Below are 20,836 nucleotides of genomic sequence, written 5' to 3' on the forward strand. Positions count from 1 at the left end.
ATCATTTATTCTCTAAGACAAATGAGGCCAGATTTCTCTGTGGGCCTTCTTCTTCCAGAAGGGAATATGCCTGGTGAGAGAATCTGGAAGCTCTGTGTTATTCTGGTGGATTCCTTTAATAATCAGCTGGCGTGGATGAGAAGGTCTTTTGTGGTGGTGGTAATTAATGATGATTTGCACATTTTAGTGATTTACAATTCCGTAGGCACTCTGCACAACATAAGAAACACCTCTCTTTTGTGAACCACAAAATCTAGTGCCCTGGCTATTTAAATACATGGACTGTTATGCACGTGTCAGCCCTAGAGACAACTGGTACTGAATGATTGCTCTACTGAAAATAATTCTGTTTGGGTGATTTTAATGCAGTTCTATTTTTTTTTCAGGTTGTTCTTCAGGAGAAAAATGATTATTTCTTTGAATTCATGCCTGAGCCTTGTCTGTTTACTGCTGTGCCACTGGATTAAGACAGCATTGCCTCTGAATCTTGAAGACCCTAATGTGTGCAGCCATTGGGAAAGGTAACCATTCTCAAAGCAGCCTGAGGAATAATTGCCCAGAAGTTCCTCTGTATATTATCATTATCACTCTGACATATAAAATTAGAATTCAAGGAGACTGTGAAATTGCTTTTCTGTAAAAATCATTAGGCATATCTAATAGGTTGAGTAGTATTACTCACTTTGGTCCTTATAGAATATATATTGTGTAGAAAAAAAACCCCTTGATAGATCTGATTCTAATACAGGTGCAATTGAAGACCTGGGGAAAACATTAATACCTCAATTAGAATGAAGTCCCTAAGGTCTTGCCTGCTCTGAATCTATTTGCAGTAATTTTGGAGAGCTGGGCCTATGCTTGGGAACAATGAGGGAGCAGCATGAGGTAGCAGGGAACAAAACACTAAAGTGTTGGAACGTATGAGATAAAAAAATTGTGCCTTTGGTGGCTTAAAAAGAGAGACCCCATTTTTGGAGGATGGGGCAAGGCTCATGGGGGTGGTTTCCCCTGAGATGGTTCTTGAAGAGCTGAAAGATGAGTGGATAGCAATGGTTGGGAGAGTTCTAGGAATCAAAGATAGCTTGAAACCCATAGCTGTGGACCATTAGGACGGTGCCCAGAGAAGGTACAGTGCTGGAGGAGGGGGAGATTGGATGCATTGTGGGAAAGCAGCTTATAGGTACAAAATTTGTACTGATTCCTTGCTCAACATTTGCCCAACATTTGCAGTGTCCAGGTTTCTGCAGTTTGCAGTAGGAAACACAGAAGTGCGAAAAAACAAAAATTAAAACAAAAACAAACAAACAACAACAACAACACAAAAACCAGTCAACCTCAGGGATCTTATGTTCCTTTTGGAACCAAAAATAACACAAGTGATTGGTGATATGTAGGACAAACATGATTGGTAGCACAAATCGAGTCTGCTCTGTTCTTATGTGTTACTTTTATTCCCAAGAAATTATCTTTATCTAAAAATAACAATGTGAATGCAAGCATTTCAAACAAATTGAAAGTGCTAAGAACTAAAGGGTAAAATGTATTTGACCAGCTGGGAGTACAATTACATTAAACTCTTGGACTGGCTTTCATGTTACCCTCAGTACCATAATTAGCAAACCAGAGCTCACCTGTTGTCATACTGTTAGGAAGCCCAAAGTCCATGCTGTTAGGAAGCCCCAAAGTCCAGAGGTTCTTCTAGCACTTAGTGGTGGTTTTTCTTTGGGATCTCTGGTTCCTTCCTCATAGCATTACTTTTTGGTAAGGCCTGGTCCTCCTCTCATTGATAGTATTACAATAAGGACAACAAAAACAAAATTACTCATTCCATCGATGAAGTTATATATCACTATGAAATGTTAAGCTATAAATATGTGTATAACATATTTGTGATATTAACTATTTTATGTAGAACTGAAGAGGAAAACAGCCTATTAATTATCTTTATGATTTTTACAGAACCTCCCCTAAGACTTCTCACTAAGAGAGTATGCAATTAATATTAAAACAATAGAAATGAGTTTATGAATACACAAGTGGGTACATATCAAATTTAGAAAAAGGAAAGACTACTGGTTGTTTAATTTCATAGAGGATGATAGCAGGAAAAGTCAAGTTTGTGAGATGTTCTGAAATAAGAATCAACAGATCTTGATGATGCATTGACTACAGGATGTGCAAGAGGTCTGCCGGAATTCAGCACCTACTGTGTGGAAGAGTAGAGGTTCATTGCACATAGGGAAAACTAAAAGGAGAGCGTGTTTGAGAGGGAAGAGAGTGTGTTTTTGCCATATTGTGTTCATAAAAAACAGCTTGAGTTGCCACAGTCTGGCTGGGCACAAATGCCGCAGTCTGGCTGGGCACACAATCACGAGCCACCACACAGCTTGTAGATTCAAACAGCAACTCTTTATTCCCGAACTCACACCAGCCGTCTACAATCACGTTCTGGGGAAATCCACGTTCTCTGCCCAAATCCACGTTCTCTGCCCAAATCCACGTTCTCTGCCCAAATCCACACCCACTGGGCTTCTGTCTCCCAAAATATACTGTCTGAATCCCGTGAGAACTCAAGGGGAACTCAGGCAGCAGGATACGCCCTATTCCCAGCAGGAATAATCTTAAACCTTAAACCTGGAACCTAAACTGGGAACGCCCTAAACACGATTATCTTAAAACCGGGAACACCCTAATCTGCCTTGGTCCTTGAGCAAGGTCACCTACATTCAATGTCGCTGCAACATGTCAGCAACATGGGGTACGCTGGCAAGGAAATTGTCATACCTACTTGGCTAATGGCTCCCAGCATTGAGTCATGGGCCTGGAAGTGTTTGGGATAGTAGATATGGGAGCAGCCAACATGATGAGATATGAACAAATAGGTTCTGAAGGAAAGAGTATTGGAGGAAAAAAATGCAAGGCTTCAAATAATCTAGTACCTGCTTATAGGTACAAAATGTGTACTGATTCCTTGCTCAACATTTGCCCAAGACTGTAAATACATAAGAACTGTTTACCACTGATTCTTCCCTCTCTCCAGAACACTGCCTTGCATGTGGCAGTGGCTCAACATATAATTACCAAGTGAGTGAGTCTACTTCCTAGTAGTGTATGAGATGACCAAATACAAACATCCATTGGGATGGGGTGTAGAGATCATGACAGATAGACAAGGGGCACAGTAATCTTTAAACTTCATATAATTCTGCAGTTGCACAACTGACTAAGGCAAACTCTCTCTTTGAGTGGGGAGAAATAGGGGAATGAGTTTTTAAAACGACTGCTAGAAAGGATTCAAATTGTAGTCTTTGTTAGAGTCTGTAAACAAGTCAAGATGGCACCTGGCATTTTGCAGAGGGAGTGGTTTGTGAAGTAACGCCAGCGAGCCATTAAGTGTGGAGATTCCTTATTGGTTGACTGCTGTATCTAGTTTATGTTAATTAAGATAAGCTGTGTGTAATGTATATATACCCCTCCAGTCCTACAATAAACGGCTCCCACTCCTGCTGTATCGATCTACACAAGTTGCTCATCACCCCCCGGTTATTTCGCTGCAGCCGGACTGCGGCAAGTCTTATTGATAAGGTTCCTCTTTTAAGACTAATGATTTCTAGAAAAAAGGTAAAAGAAAGTGGAATTGTTTCTAAAGGAATGAAAAAGGTATAGAAAGGTAAATTAAAATGATCAAATAAAGGTGCAGGTGATAGGTTCTGTATTTTCAAAATGGGCTTGAATTAAAATGAGGAGAGAAAATTAGCTCCAGGAATACAATTCTTGGTAGTAGGGGATCATTGTAGCATTTTTTTATATTAAAAGTCACCTGTACCCCATGGTTCAGAGCCGTGGAATCACCCGGATCCTTGCTTCTCAGTGTGATCTGTGGACCTGGGTCCTGAGCTCATGAGAAACTCACTCTGGGCCCCACCCCAGCCCCATGGAGTCACAATCTGAATTTTAACAAGCTCCCCTGGGGATTTGTCTGCACATTAAATTTGAGAAGCACCAAACAAAAATGCTTCTATTAGTGCCCTTTAGTTGCACCCCCACTGATATCTGAATATTTATTTTCAAATAGAGTTGTGCCTTGTTTGAATGTGGCAATTGTGAGTCTAAGAAATTGTGCATAAAATGAAAAGAAAGAAAATGAAATCATTAAAAATACACAGGCATTTTTGTGATTAAAGGAATTCTGCACAATATCCTTTTGGAAAATGAATAATTGTGTGAAATTCTCTGTTCCTCCTTCCCATCCTCTTTTTCTATTCTGTGAATTGGAGCTCCTCTATCTAGTGAGGATTCTTCTCAAAAAGGCACTAAGAAAGAGAAACCACTCTTTGCCCAAACGTTCAATTACTAATACAGAAGTGGTAATAATAGAATCAGCAGTACTGAAGTGAGCTAAGAAATGATGATTATTACCATATCTGATTAAAGTAACAAGATAATTTAGGCAGATAACATGTAATTAACCACTTTGGAATGTGTCCAAGTGGTAATGGCTTCTCCCCACCCCCATTTTTTGACCTTAAATTAAATCTTGCTGGGGTTTCTCCTGGATAACACTTATTAGGTTAAAAATCATGATGATGATATGTTTTCAGTGTGTTTGAGAAGATTCAACAAACAACCAGGAAATAAGGAGTTTTGCATTCTAATGCTGAAAATAGTGCTGAATTGGGATCAGATTCCTTTTGCACCACAGTTTGCTCCACACTGTCTGCTTCAGAGACTCTAAATCAGTGTTTTACATGGTGACATTTGAGAGGTGATAGGGGTAGGATGGTGCCTGGTTATTCTGGTGTTAGTGTTGAATCTAGGCTGACTCACTAGTGCTGGGAGCTCATTTACCACAAAAACCAGAGTAGACTAGACAGTGGGAAGGTGTCTTCCCACTTTATGGCTTGAGGAGCAGCTGCTGAAGAACATGGAGTTCCGTGGACTGTCAGCAGAGGAGCTAATTCAGTTCCAATAGTAGCCGGGCACTGGCCAGAGCAGTGATGATCAGAGGAGGTCAGCCTGCATCAAAGACATTTGTCTTCATGCTGCAAACTTAGGGCCTCCAGCAAGTGGGCCCATGAACAATGACAAACTAATTACCTGATGATAGATGGGTATTGAGCAAATTAGATAAAGTCACTTACAGAACATTTGGCAATCATCATTTGAAGACTATATTTACCAACATGAAAAAATGCTTATGATGTAGCCAAGTTTCAAAAATATAGGCATGGCATGATTACAATATGGAAAAAAATGTAAATAAAACTCTCAAACTAAAAACTGAAAAACCCTAGAGAAGAAGAAGCAGAGCAAAACAGAGTTCTCTGCCTCTTAAAAATTTTTTCCAAATTTTGCGGTATAATACCCTTAAAAATGAAGAAAGGGAGAGAGATAGAGATAGAGAAAGAGAAAGAAAAGAATTCTATACAGAAAAGAATGTATGAAAAAGTAACAGAAATGAAATTTGAGTTGGAGAGGCTTAGCACACTTCTACAAACTTAAGTGGAAGTCTCAGTTCCTGATTAATATGTTAAGTAATTTCTGTCCAGTCAGTTCTGAATTGATTTTAGTGAAAAGAGTCAAAAATAAGGAGAAATGCTCAAAGCGTAGTAAATTTTATACTTCTATTTTCCCAAACTTTATATATTTCTCTATGAAAACCATATCATATTATATTTAGCTTTTATGTGTTGACCTCTTTACGATGGAGAGCTCACAGAGGGCAGGAACTGCATGGAAGTTGTCCAATAAATATTTGTTGAATTGGAATCCTAAATACTTTTACCACATTTTATAGAGAAGAGCTGTTTATGTCCTACACCAGAGAGGCATCCTGTGAAATGTGTGTTGTTAGTGAGCAACAAGTGGCAAGATGAGGAAATTAATGTATTTGAACATTTCCCCTTATTTAAGGAATCTTCATGGCTGGTAGAAGTGAAATGTTTTTCATGTTTGATTATGGAATCAGTTCTCTCACCCATCTCAAATGGAACTGGCCAGAATGCATTTGTTAATGATCACTTTTGCTTTCCAAGACATACAGACCTGAACATAATAATATAGTCTTTGGAATTTTCTGGGAATGTTCTATCTAATCTAGATCCAACAAACTGATTGAATTCAGCTCAATTTGTACTCACAGCCTGGTGGAAGAAGGGCTTTTCACCAGATTCATTCAGAGTGGTGGGAAGTCTCTTTCCTGCTGGTAGGACTGCACCTATACATCAGGTCCAGACATAGAAGACATTTGTTCACTCACCACTACTAATGCAAAAGAGGTTGATACAATTAGTCTCAAGATTCAGTTATCTATAAGTAGCTGGCCAGGCAGGAAAAAGCTATTGACATGCAAGGCTTAGAATTGCACCAACCGGAACCTCAGGACACTGCTTTGGATCTGAGGAAAATATCAATAGCTTCTTGTGAGAAACAATTACAAGAACATTAATATTTTAGCAGAGGTCTCCTGTTTTACCCCAAATGAGTTATATCACAGTATACAGGCAGTTGTACAAACTATTCTCGTGTGAACCTATGTTTACTGGTAGCAACAAAGATCTTTTGCTGGGGTAGAAATATAGGTTGTATGTTAGAAATTTAGGATTCCAAATGGGAAGGGATCTTCTACACTGTCTGACCTTTTTATGTCAAGATGAGATAATTAAGACCCAGGGAAGTGAGGTTTTCTGTTGAAGGTCATCCAGTTCCTAGTGTCAGGTCAGATTATGACCTCACCTTCTAAGCCAGTGGTCTTTTTAATAAGACCTTTTTCTTTTGCCTAACATTTGTGAAAGATTCATGAATTTATCTAGAAATCAAATTGCATTATCCCCCAAAATGAAATATATACAAACATGTATAGTATGATTATGTCATGTATCTCCTACTGAAGCCTAACTATATAAAAACTACCAGAAACCAGCTTCAGAAAGAAGACCCATTGTTTGTGAGGCCAGCACCACAGAGCTTTTTAAATCACAAGTTTCTGTCATTTGTCTAACCTGAACTCTTCATGCTGAAATCTCAACCTCATTCCCTCCATACCTTCTCTAGTGGATAGTTCCTATTAATGAACTTGAGCTATTGATTTGCTGCAAGTGGGTCTGTAATTATGGCCCATTTTGTTTGTTAGCATGAAGACTTTAGTGGAAATCTTTAAGAAACTTAAAGCGAATAGAATAAATTGTTTAGAAAAATAAAATTCTCCCGGTTTTCTTGTAGGGAGACATTAAGCTCTTGAGTATGTAGTAAATTTTAAAATTAAGAAGTATGGGACCAAGTATTGAATGTTTCATGGACGTAATGCACTCACATTTTGGAGCTGACAAGACTGTATGTTTTTACTCTAACAAGAAGCTGTTAGTGAAAACGTGTCAGAAAACAGAATGTTTAAGTAGCAACAAGCTGTTGGTATTATTGTTTCAGACTAATTGTCTCAGACATATGTTTAGAGCCAAGTTTAAAGAATTTTTTTTTAGTTTTTATTTAGATGTTGTATATTCTCTTCTGCTGCCTGAGAAATAGAAGTAGGACAGCAACATGAAAGCAAATTATTCCAAATTCCCACCAGAGAAAAATGTTTTTTCTGATTTTTCAGAATCAGTAGCAAATGTACTCTGTTATGAATACTTGAATTGTCTCTTCGCTGATTAACCTTATTATCTGTATGCAGAAGTAAATAAAAAACTTTTTTGTGGAAGGCCTTTGCTATCCCTGGAGCCCTGGGATAAGGGGAGGGAATTAAATACAAAAAAACCAAAAACAAAAAAAACCAAAATAGTGAAATGCTTTAAATTGGTGAATATTCGGGTTTATAATGAATAGTAAAAGTTGATTTCCTTTGAAATGTACAGAATGAAGTCTTGTCATTGAAAGATATTGTTAATACTGGTCTTTGGGGGCTTCTTGTTCAAATAAAAACCTAAGAAAATAGAGAGATTCTCTGTTAAAAGTCAGTATGGAGTTGCCAACAATTTAGCCTACAATTGTTTTATAGTGTGGCTTATGTCATTATTGTAAAAAGGAAAAAATATGGATACTTTATTTTCCTTGTTTTTTTTTCCCCAGCTATTCAGTAACTGTGCAAGAGTCATACCCGCATCCCTTTGATCAGATTTACTACACCAGCTGCACTGACATCCTAAACTGGTTTAAATGCACACGGCACAGGTAATGAAGACTCAGATATGCTTATGAGTTTGGCTACCTGGCAATGGAGTCCGATACCATCTAAGGTATCAGTTACTTGAGAACGCACAGCAATGTGTTCAGTGGCTAGTTATGGAGGGCTTACTATTGTCCTAGCTTTGCTCCTGATACAGGAAGACAGAGAGGTGGCCCATGCCACCAGGTTGACTTAAGGAATCACAACATAATCTCAGAAAATTTTCTGGAGTCAGCATAAAATAGGTTAAGACGATTTTTCTATGTTTCTTCTAATTTTTTAAAAAATATTTTGTTTTTTAGTTGTAGTTGGACACAATACCTTTATTTTATTTTATGTGGTGCTAAGGATTGAATGAGCTAGGTGAGCGCTCTACCACTGAGCCACAACCCCAGCCCCTCTTCTTATTTTTTGAAAGTACTTTTTTTGCCTACTTTTATTATAATTAAGAGCTCTTTTTATTAAAATTGAAATTTATTCTGACAAAATTGTGGGTCAAAAGAACTAATGTGTGATTTTTTTTTTTCTCTTTATATAGAATCAGTTATCGGACTGCCTATCGACATGGGGAAAAAACTATGTATAGGCGCAAATCCCAGTGTTGTCCTGGATTTTATGAAAGCAGGGACATGTGTGTCCGTAAGTAAGACGTTCATTCCTTATGAGATGCCCTTGCTTTTCTCAGTGCCTGTTTGCTTCTGTCAGTGACAGTGAGATGGAGGCCTGGGGAGATGGGGCATCCGGAACATTCCCTTTCACTCTTGATTGCTACTTTCTTGGCTTCTCTAAGGAGTGAAGCATCGACTGTATCCCCCTGTGGTATCAAAAGCCTTCAAATAAATATTGCTTGGAGAGAAAGCAGCTCTTGCAGAAAGATGATTCAAGGTTGGATGTGGCCTTGCAGTTCTTCCATAAATGTTTCTTTGGAAATTGGTCAGGAGTCACTGCACTTAGGTCACAGAAGAGAACGGAGACTTAATTTTGCTGCTGCTGACCCCAGTTAACTTCTGGGAGGCTGATGTATTCTTTTCTGGTGCATAGAATGATGGGGGTTATTAAATGAAGGGGAGTGTTCACATTAAGAAATGACTAAGTATGAGTCACAAAGTACAACCTCATTTTTGTGGTCATTTCCCCTCATTTCTCCACTCTGCATCTCACCAATTTATTCTGAGATGTCCTGAGAGAGGTTTGGTATTTTATGACACATGTAGAAAATCCTAGAAGATTATAAAGGATGCAGTTTGCAGTTGAGGTTTCTTATTATTGTGCACAGTTCTCTTAGAGATCCTCAAGAACTATTTTACTCAAATTTTTTGGCTTGACATACAGCGAGAGGGGTACCTCCACTTTCTGAGTAGAGACACTAATGTTGATTAGCATAGAGACAAGGTTCTACTGTAATTTGCAGGCAACAGAAATGTCTGGACAGATCTGAGTTTGTGGCACTGGCTCTGCCATCACTCAGCTGGGTGGCCTCAGATAAATCATTTGTACCTTTTGTGTCTCATAGAAGACTTGGGTTCAGTACCCTACCTCAATTTCCTTCCAACTTTTAGATTCTATTCTTTGTGCATATAAGGGCAGCTCCTCAACTTTGATTCAGAACCTATAGAGCTATACATGAATATAAGTGTACAAAACAATAAGACCCCCCCCCCAAAAAAAAAAAACCCAGAACGTGTAATTTGATAAAAAGAAGAAAATTTAAAAATACATTTCTGGGTCAGAAAATGTACTTTTGAAACATATTGCAATGTCAGTATATTATTGCATTATAGCTATTTATTTAACTTATTTCAACATTTGAATATTTATATAATTCCAAGTTAGACCTATTATGAACTACTCTGAAACCCATCATTGTGGTTATATAATTGTACATATTTTTAATTGAGAAAGGCTAAATTCCTGTAAGGAGAATTGCTGGGTCAGAAGCGTACATATTTCTAAGACTTTTGAATATTTCCAGTTTATATACACACCGGCAGCAAATGAGAATGCCTTTTAGCTTTTACCCGGTGCCAATTTTCCCTTTGCAATTTTTTTCTTAATTTGCATGTCTTTGATTAATAATGATGCTGAATAAGAAAAATTACATGTTTATATCAAACATCTTAGAGAATAATCATGAACTGATCTCAGTTGGCCCCCGGGGTTATGTGAAACTTTGAAAAGAAACCAAAACTTAGCACACAGTGCTGAGGTGTGGAGACCTGGCTGGCCAGGCTGGCCCATTTCTAGAATCCTCTGTTGTTGTTATTTTGATGTCTGTAAAGCATATTTGTCAACACACAGAGACACTATTTTTGTCTTCCAGGATGCATTTATATTAACTCAGATCATAGGACCTATACAGAAAGCCAAGATGCTGTGTCACACCTTACCCAGAGTTGGAGGGGTTTTCTTCCCTCTATCTTTTGGCCCTGCATCATCTTCTCGAAGGCCGGCAGGCAGGTGGGAAGCAGATTTTATTGGCCACCTGTTGCAGGGAGTGTGGATCCAAGCAAGGTCAGTTAGAGTTTCAGAGTTTCAGAGCAAGAGCCTTCCATAGCTCAGCCTCTCTGTTGTTTGATTCAACAGTGCAGCCATTCTTGGAAAGTTAAGGAAGTTCACATAGTGCCTGGAATTTTATTGGTCAAAATAAATCTTTGTCTTCTACCAGACAGATTGCAAGGTGACCCCTGGACTGCTTGGATGGACACCTTTGGCATTTTCCATTGGAATTCTCTTTTTCTTAGGCCTTCCAGCTGACCAGCTGCCCCTGGAGACTAAAACATTTTCCCTTTAGATATGTTAATATATTTAATCAGCTTACTTTCTCCTCTCACAGCCTGGGAGCTATTTGGTCTCTTTAAGAGTATTTTGCATCTCTTGACTGTGATATCTTGATTTCTTTACTGAACCCCCAGAGACAGACTGCCTTCTTCTCTCACTTCCCTGTTCTTGGGGGTGCCTTGTAGTTAGTTACTCTTCTGTGCTCTCACGGCTGGCTCTAGTGAAGCACCCTTGTGAATGGAGAAGGAAGAGCAAACACAGGGTTTTGGGTAGTGTTTTCATCAGCTCTTTTTCAACCAGGTTTTGCTACCAGGTGGATAGCACAGTCACCATTTTTAACAGTTTCCAATTACCAAAGGAATGGAAATGCAGGAGTCAGTCCTTGTTTTAGTTTAATGTTTGGTACTCAGTTTACCTGGAAGGCAAAAAAGGATGCTTTTCTACAAATAAATGCCTGTATTTGAAGAGAGTTTCTTTTGTGTAGCTTAAGTAGCCCCTTCAGGGGAACCGAATCCCATCCGCCTGTCCCTCAACACAGCCCGGGCACAGTAGATGGCACTGCTGAGGGCCATTCTGGAGGCTTGACCTGGTCTCTCCTTCTGCTCCTTCCTTGGGGACCTGGCTGGCCCACCCAGCTCTACTGTTAGCAACCTGTACTTTTGGTTCTTACCTTTCCCTATCCTCCTTCCTAGCTTCAAAGATTAGAAAGCTTTACAAATATTAAAACTGGATGGGAATAGGAAAGACAGTAGAATGAATCAGACAACTTTCCTGTGTTCATATATGAATACACAACCAGTGTAACTCCACATCATGTACAACCACAAGAATGGGAAATTAGGCTCCATGTATGTATAATATGTCAAAATACATATTTTATTGTCCTGTGTAGCTAAAAAGAATAAATAAATAAATATTCTATCTACTTGAAAACAAAACAAAAAACCCTAGCTCTTCATCAGGAAATTGTTAAGGGCATGCATGCTAAAGTGTCATCTTTTCTAGTCCTCCTCCTATGGAGAGTTGCCTACCAGTTCAGAGCTGGCCATTGTTACAGGGCAGAGTCCTGCTGTGAAAGTGAAGCAGACCCATTCTTACATCAAGCCAGAAAAATTTCAGACATGTTGCTCAGAGTAACAGGTACAAGTGTATCCAAAGGATAGGCAATGGGAAAAGGGGATACCCTCAAAGGAAAGAGTGGGTTCTTTCAGATGGGAGAGGGACAGTGTTGTGCCCTTCCTGCCCTCCAGTTTTATTGGGGATCTCAGGGAAGTTTTGAGAGAGTCCTGCCCAGGTCCACCTTTTGACTTTTAGTATGGCATCAGACTTTCAAGTCCCCACCCCACATAACAGCTCTAGGTTAGTTTGGCTCATGCTGCTGGTTCTAATTGGAACCTGTTCTTTTAAGCTTTTGTGGTTAGGGGGAATTACTTATCAGGCAGGGCTGCAGGTAATTTCCTTTCCTTTCTTTCTTTTTTTGTGGTGCTGGGGATTGAACCAGGGCTTTGGGCATGCGAGGCAAGCATTCTACCACCTGAGCTATGTCCCCAGCCGTAAATCGCTGTTTTAAATTGGGCACAGTGGCACATGCCTGTAATCCCAGTGGTTTGGGAGGCTGAAGCAGGAGGATCAAGTGTTCAAAGCCAGCTTCCTTTCCTTTTAAAAAAAGAAAGTATGTGGGGGCTAGCACAGTGGGCTCTGTTTATAGAATTATTCCTTTAAACTCATGTTCCCACCACTCAAGTCTGTTCTCTATCAGCAGGGACAATGGAGGGGTAGCCTCAGAAAACACCTAGCCAGGCTCACCTTGGTGAAGGGTCTATTAATAGTGTCTCAGAACTGTAAGGATAGTGTACAGAGACCACAGAATAGAGTGCTAGGGCCATGCGGTTTAGTGGAACTTCTGCTTGGGAAGAATGCAGGTTTCTATTCTACTTTTCCATGTAAGAGAATTCATTGTTTCTTATAACAAGTCATTTCTTCCCCTTCTTCATAGGAAAAATCAGATTCAGCACAATCGATTCAACTCAATCAATTTTAACATACATTGATTTGGTATCTATACTGTAAAAACCAATGGGCTGAGTTCTGGAGATTATAAAGGTATCTGAGCCAGATATACTTCCTGATCCTAAAGTGCTTCTCCTAAGCACTTTTAAAATGTATTTAAGGCAACAACAAAGTTATAGTTAACCCTACTGGGTGCTTTCTATGGGCCGGACTCACGTATTATCTTATTAAATTCCTAGAAGATCACTGTGAGGCAGATATAATTATACTCATTTTATAGATGAGGAAGCTGAGCCTTTGAGACATTAAATAACTTTTCCAGTTTGATCAATTGGTGGTTAATGGTGGGGGATGGTGCTGGTATATGCTCTAAATGGAAAATGAGATGCTTAACCAAAATAAAAGAAATGAAAGTGACAGAACATTTATATGAACCAAGGGTTATCTAACACCTGTACATATTTTGTCAATAATTTCTTAGTTCCATTATGGTTACCTGACTTCACAGATTAAAACAAACAAACAAATAAACAAAGACTGTCATTAGCTAATTTGAAAAGCAGTCAATAAATTTACTTTTATTCACAAATTCAATTCTATGTACTCTATTCAAGTCTTTCTTTTTTTTTATATGGAATGCACATCTTTTAAAAAACTTCTTATGTTTTTATTAGTGAGTTTATAGTTATATAATTATAAATGCACCTAACATAATTTACTCCATTTCAATCCCTACTACTTGTTCTTTTTTATCCCTTGTTTTCCTTGATTCCCTTTTTTTACTCCTTTCTTCTCCCTTTGATTTTTATGAGATTGCCCTTTTTTAATCCTTATTTCTCTCTAGCTTCTGCATATGAGAAAAAACATTTGACCCATGACTTTCCGAGTCTGATTTATGTTACTCAGCATGATGAGCTCCAGTTTCATCCCTCTACCAGCAAATGACATAATTTCATTCTTCATGACTGGGTAAATTCCATTGTGTATATATATAGTACATTTTCCTTACCCATTTTTATTGATGGGCACCTAATTCTGTAACTAGGCTATTGTGAATTGTGCTGCCATAAACATTGGTATGCATGTATCACTACAGTATGCTGATTTTAGTTCTTTTGGATAGAAACCAAGGGGTAAGATGGTTGGGTCATTTGGTGGTTCCATTCCTAATCTTTTGAGGAGTCTCTATACTGCTTTCTAGAGGGATTGCACTAATTTGCAGCCCCACCAACAATGTATAAATGTACCTTTTCTCCCACATCCTCACCAGCAATCATTGTTATTTGTATTCTTTCTTTTTAAAGTAACTATAATCAATGAAATAGTGTTCTTTTGAAACTGGATTTTTAAAAGGTCTCTAAAAACAAAGAACTTTAGAGAAATTAAATAAATAGATCACAAATGTGTTGATTGAGGCCAACCAACTTCATAGGTGTACTTGGTGAGTGTTCAAGATAGTGCTTACTGCTACATAAGTACCTTCCAGAAATCTAGCACAGGAGCCTAGGCAGGTGCTTCCTCCTTCTCAGTACTTTCAGTAAGAAGGGTAGCTCAGAAAGATCTTGAAATTTCTTCACTTACACTTTCATGGCTGGGGTGGCCTGGGGTTTGTGGAAACTGTCTCAGGATGTGGCTCCTTTTCCATGTTCACATACAACAGGCAGCTGGTGCTCACTGAAGTGGAAGTTCATTTCATCAGTTGTGAGGTTTCTTGGAGAAAAAAACCTAGTTTTCTTATGTATGAAGCACAATGAAGAGACCAGCTCTGCTTCTGACTGAAATGTGCCAGCGGAATATCTGGGAGGCTGTTAAAATTCAGGTTCTATTTCTGTAGGTCTTGTCTGGGGCCCAAATACATGTATTTCTATTGAATTCTGAGGCTGTGCAGAAGCTGCTGGTCCACAGAGCACACTTTGAGGAACAGGCTTTTTTTCTTGCAGATAAATGCCTGTTATCAGGCACGAAGAACAAAAAAAGAGAGAGTGGCCTATGGCAAGGCCAGAAGCCTTTTCTAAGAAACTGGTTGGCAAAGAGAATGGGTTAGAAAATTTTTCATAAAGGAGATTACTAGGACATAAAAAATCATGTTTGAGGAGATTTTACTCTGGTCATAAATTTAATTAAATCCTAAATTTGTTCATCCTTGGATTAGTATTCTTGCCTAATCTGTGTTAAGAAACACTATGAATGTGTTTACTTATTTTTGACTTGGAGAACTTTAAGTATTAATGAAGAAATGTTTTTAATGTATATGTGTATCTGTACATGTATATGTGTGTATGTGTTTTCATATGTGTGTGTGTGTGTGTATACAGATACATGTTTTTTAATGCTACAAAAATGACCTCTTAAAAAGTGCTATCGATTAAAATCTCAGGTACCTAAATAAATGTTGACTCAGACACACTCCAATGTATTTTTATTAACATAATCAGTTATATCAGAATATCAGAATATAATAAATATTCCTGTTGTGTACATTGCTATTTTCTGTGGTTCTTCATGAGATGGCTGCGAGTTAGCCAATACTTTTTGGTGCCTACATCGATCCTAATGAATATATAGAACTAAGTTATGTTAAGGAGAGAGGGAAGTAAAAAGTGTGATAGTTTAAAAGTTTGTGGTTGAGAAACCTCTGGATATTGTTCTCCTCTTTCCATATACTCATCATCTGACCATAAATGCACATACAAGCACCTAAGCATCATATGCATGGCCACATATAGTTTTCCAAGGAAAAGTGTTACATTTATTACCTCATCTTCCTGGCTTCCTAGAAAAAAAGGTTCAGATTCTCAACCTAGAATGGAAGAAACAGGCAAATTAAACACAGAACAAATCCCAAAGCTACCCTGTATGTACAGTATCCTTGAATACTGGGTTTAATTTCTATGGACATTACTTTCTTATGTGTAAGGTGTGTTTTAACAGCTATTAATCACATGGGCTTACTGTTAGGATCAAGTAAGACATGAAAGTGTTTTGAACATTGTGAGACACTTGCATGTATAGTATTACAAACTGAAAGTGAGGGTTCTTGCTTTGGTTTTAATAGTGTTTGGATATCAGTTAAAAATACTCTGGAATCATTCTACCATAGCTCTAAGTTATATAAACATTAAATTGAAAGATTTTCATGAAATTAAATAATTCCATGAACTTTCTTTTCGTTCTTTATTATTATTATTTTTTCAGCAATGAGTTGAACCCAGGGCCTTGCACATGCTAGGCAAGTCCTCTGCACTGAGCTACATCCCAGCCCTGTTTTAGTATATTTTGAGACAGGGCATCCCTAAGATGCACAGGCTGGCCTTGAACTTGTGATTCTCTTGCCTCAACCTCCCAAATTCAGATTACAGGCATGTGCTACTGTGCCCAGCTTCACAGCAATTCTTTATCATGAATATCAAGCTGACTTGCCAAAACTTGAAGTGTGCATCTCGATTAATTAATTTATTTCCATGTGTTTGTGATTACTGTGATTAGAGATAATTAATATAATCAGTTCCTGTCTAGTCATATAAAATGTATTTTCATTTGCCTTTTCTCTGAATAGACAGTGTGTTCTTGAAATGAAAAAGCCCATTTTTGTTTTTTTATTTTAAATCTGTAATACACACATAGCCATTTTAAATTTGAAATGCAATCAAGTTTAAATGTGGAATTAATTTTTATAACAAAAATACTTTGAAAAAATTTTGCTTCAGATTATAAAGGCAATGATTTCTTGGTACAATAAGCCAGACCACCTGGGTATTCTAATTGCTATTTAGTATTGTTAAATGTTTAGTTTTTGGTGTGTGTGTGTGTGTGTGTGTGTGTGTGTTGGTGTGCCTATGTACATGAGCATGTGCAATGTAGGAAAGCCTACCTAGAAATTCACTTTGAATTTATAATTAATATTTGACTTACTAGCATTATACATCCAAAAATCTAGTTGCTTTTTATGCAAAATTCAGCTTATAGATGTTTTTCATTCATCAGACTCACAAATTTTAATAAAATATGGAGGACTTTGTCTACTGCTTTACAAACTTAAACACCTTGAAGTTTTTAAAATGGAGTTCACACATTTTATAAGTTTGATTTTCATTTTAATTAACTCATCTTCCAAACTGACAGAACTTCCTGTGTATTTAAATAAATTTTATAAATCTTATAAGGCTTAATTGTAAATAAGATGAAATCTTAGATTTTTAAAAATGTTTTAATATTTAGTATTCAACTCTAAATTAGCATTGTACATCAATTGTTTTATAACATATTTTAAAACTGAAATTAGAAGGCTGACCTTTTATTCTACAGACATATTTTCTTAAATATCACAAATATTTTTTTAAAAAGTAAAACTATGAACACTATACATTTTGATTCTACATGTAAGTACATTTCTGTACATAATTCAAAATCTTAACAAGGTCAAAAGATAGTTACCCTTTAAGCAAATAATCATGCATCTTATGTTTTTTAGTTTATTTTTTAATATAATTTGGTAATCTCCTGTTGTACCTGTTGACCTTTTCTGGATACCTACCTTTATTGTGGTAAAAAATGACATTACATTTATCATCTTAACCATCCTAAAGTGCACGATCTAGTAGTGGTAATATATTCACATTGTCGTGCAACAGATCTCTGGATTTTTCATCTTGTGAGACTAGAACTCTGTACCCATTTAACTCTTCCTCCCTCTCTTTGCCCTGCTCTTGGCATCCATTCTTTCTACTTTCTATGAGTCTGATACTTTAAACACTTCATGAGTAGTCATATGGTATTCATCCTTTCATGATTGGCATATTTCACTTAGCATAATGCCCTGAGATTCATCCATGTTGTCACATGTGTCAGGATTTCCTGCTTTCTTAAGGCTGTGTGGTCTTCCTTTGTATTGTTGCTGACTTTTTAAAGAACGTGTCTTTGATTACTATCTAGATGCGGCATTCAGAGCCCATCATCTATTGCAGATGGTCTATCTTGTATTCTTTAATGGAGACATTATTTCTTAGTATGTTTCAAGTTCAATAAGAATGTTCAACCCAGTTGACTACCTGAGTTTATTGAATTTTGCATATCTTTGTTAAAATAAATAAATGTATTGTTTTTTTGCCTAGCTACCATGATAGGCGACATAGTCATGTATTCTTTTCATATAATTCTTACCTTTTATAAATGTTATAAATTTTGTAAATGTTAAATAATATTAATTGCATTTCTCAAATCTCATGGTTATTTTGGAAGTGAAATCACAACCTTTCAGGTCATCTTGTCTGCTCTTTCCCTTCTTGGTCTTTGGCCCATCCCACCTATTGTCTGAAGTTATGAGAGTAGCAGCTGTGGGGCTCTTTCTGCAGGGTATTAATTTCCTCTACAAATATCAGCTATCTCTTATCTTCTCATTGTCCTCATTCTGCATTTTGCCCGAGACTCCGTATAGTTGTCTAATTTAGAATTTTGATTGTGTTCTTAACATGAAAAGAGGAAAAGCACAAATAGGTCAAGTGTGTCCCAAAGTCTGTAGTGTCTGTTCCGTCCTTTTTTTTCTTGCTCACTTCCCTTTTCTGTTTTCTTCCTTCATCCTTCCTTCCTCATCCTCTCTCCTTTCCCCTTTCTTTCCTCCTGTCCTCTTGCTCCCCCCTCCCTCTTCCAGTTCTTTCCCTTTCTTATAGCTGGGTCACATGGTGGTTCCCTTCTAAGTTTTTTAAGGAATCTCCATACTGTATCATTTTGCAATCCCACCAGCAATGAATCAGTGTACCTTTTTCCTTACATCCTTACCAGCTCTTATTATTGCTTGAATTCTTGATATTTGCCATTCTATTTAGTCTACTTTTAAACAGAGAGGAATTTGTTGTATTTTTTAAAAATTTTCATAAAATTATCTTTCACACGGAAGCCATTTTTTCTTTTGGCCCGTGGAAAACAGAGGGGGAAAATAATTAACTCATTGTCCTGTCATTTTGGTGTATAGTTTTATAAATATTTTTCCATTTCTTTAAATCCAAAACAAATATATAGATTGTATCATGCATACTTACATTTTTTTCAACAAACTGTTTAGTTCATTAGTCCTTATATTGTGGATATATTTCCTTATAAATAAATTACATCTGATAAATTAATTCTTAATTTACATGACTAATAAATTAATCATTTTGTGGCTGGATATTACTATATTGATGTATCTTAATGCTAGTCACTTAAATAATTTATTGATTATAGTGAGCATCATTTTATATATTTCTTTGCACACCTAAGTGATTCATAAGATAAATTATTTTAAGTAGAACTTCTGGTACAAATGGTATAGTAGTCTGTTTTGTGTTACTATAATGAAATACCTGAAGCAGTCTAACTTTATAAAGAACAGAGGTTCATTTAGCTCACAGTTCTGGTGGTTCATAGGCATAGTTATCACTGGCATTGGCTCAGCTCTGATGAGGACTCTCTCGATTGTGTCACATGGTGGTGGGAGTATGAGTGGAAACGAGATCACATCATCAGACAGGAAGCCAGAGAGGATGGGGGGACAGGCTTAACCTTTTATAACTACCCTTTTATGAGAACTAGCCAGGGTCCCAGGAGAACTACCTCAACCCCTTTTAAAGAGCATACCACCACCCATCCAAAATTCCCACCCAACCCCATTTCCTAAAGGTTTATACATACTACTTCCCAACACCACCATCCTGGGGACCAAGCCTCTAATACATGAACCCTTTTTGGGGGAACACACTAACCAAAACCAAACTATTGGGAGGGCCAAACCATAGCGAAGAGTATACATAGTGAATGACATAGGATTAGATTTCACTATAAGTTGCCCGGAGGTGGGGAAGCCAGTGAGGGACATGGGCCATTTGTAATCTATCTGTTCCACCATCTCTGGGTCTTTATTTTCATATACCATTATTGACCTTCACACCTCAATCTAGGTCCCAAGTAGCAGATGAAAAAGGTGGGAGAAGGAAGCAAGTAACAATTCCAGCTGTTTCCTAAGGAAGGTTCCTAGAAGTGATCACATTCCGTTTCCTCTTATATCACATGGCCACAATTTAGTCACATGGCCTAACCAGGCTACAAGAGCATCTGTATAATATATTTCTGTGGGAAGGGGGGTATTGCATATTGAGAGACAAGAACAACCCTAACCCTGTATTGATGTGTTTTGATACAAATTCCTAAATTACTGTTCAGACAGGTTGCAACAATTTACCTGCCCTCCCCCTTCTGCCCATTTCCCCACATCTCTGTCAGCAGTATTATTATTACTTCTGATCTGTTGGGTGGAAAAAAAAATAGTATCTTGTTTTATTTTGAATTTCTCTAATTACTAGCGATACTGTTCTTCTTAAAAATTTTGTATTTTTTTAGCCATTTTTATTTGGCTTAAAGATAAGAGCAGGGCGGGAGATCAAAGGGGACAACTTATCCTTCAGAAAGCCACAGAAAGGCTTGAGTAGAAAGAACAGGTGAGAGTAGAAAAGGAAAACAAAAGCAAAGAACATAAAAAGCCGGTTTTGGCAGCTGGTATAGGAGATAGTTTGAGACTGATACTTGATTAACAGATGCCCCGGGGTCCAAACCGGCAGGAAGGCCAAGCCCCTTATCCTCAGCAACAGCATGGGTGCCTGTTCTCTTCTCCTCTCAAAGTCCCACAGGGCTCCTTTCCCAAGACTTCCACTATTGGCAGGCCTAGGGGGGTTTGGGAGCCAGAGGGGTCTCACCGTCTCCCACTGTCCCCGGTCACAAGCTCCATAGGGAGAGGAGGAACCTCTCATCCCATGGCAGGGAGGGGAGCTCTTGGACAAACTGAAATGCACACGTTCTGACCCGTGGGGAGGAGTTGACAGTCATGATCCCCACACGACCGTGGTTCATTTAGGA

General features: G+C 37.9%; 1 protein-coding gene across 1 annotated transcript in view; it reads left to right on the plus strand.

The window, feature by feature from the left end:
- Positions 1–402: 402 nt before the first annotated feature.
- Megf10 (multiple EGF like domains 10) overlaps positions 403–20,836 on the plus strand; it is a 116,458-nt gene continuing 96,024 nt past the window's right edge. The window contains exons 1-3 of the mRNA XM_027949340.2: positions 403–521; positions 8,068–8,169; positions 8,703–8,803. Coding sequence (XP_027805141.2) covers positions 406–521; positions 8,068–8,169; positions 8,703–8,803 — 319 coding nt within the window. The 5' untranslated portion in view covers positions 403–405. The remainder of the gene's footprint in view (positions 522–8,067; positions 8,170–8,702; positions 8,804–20,836) is intronic.

Source organism: Marmota flaviventris, chromosome 5 (genome assembly GCF_047511675.1).
Source record: "Marmota flaviventris isolate mMarFla1 chromosome 5, mMarFla1.hap1, whole genome shotgun sequence".
NCBI classification, from domain to species: domain Eukaryota; kingdom Metazoa; phylum Chordata; class Mammalia; order Rodentia; family Sciuridae; genus Marmota; species Marmota flaviventris.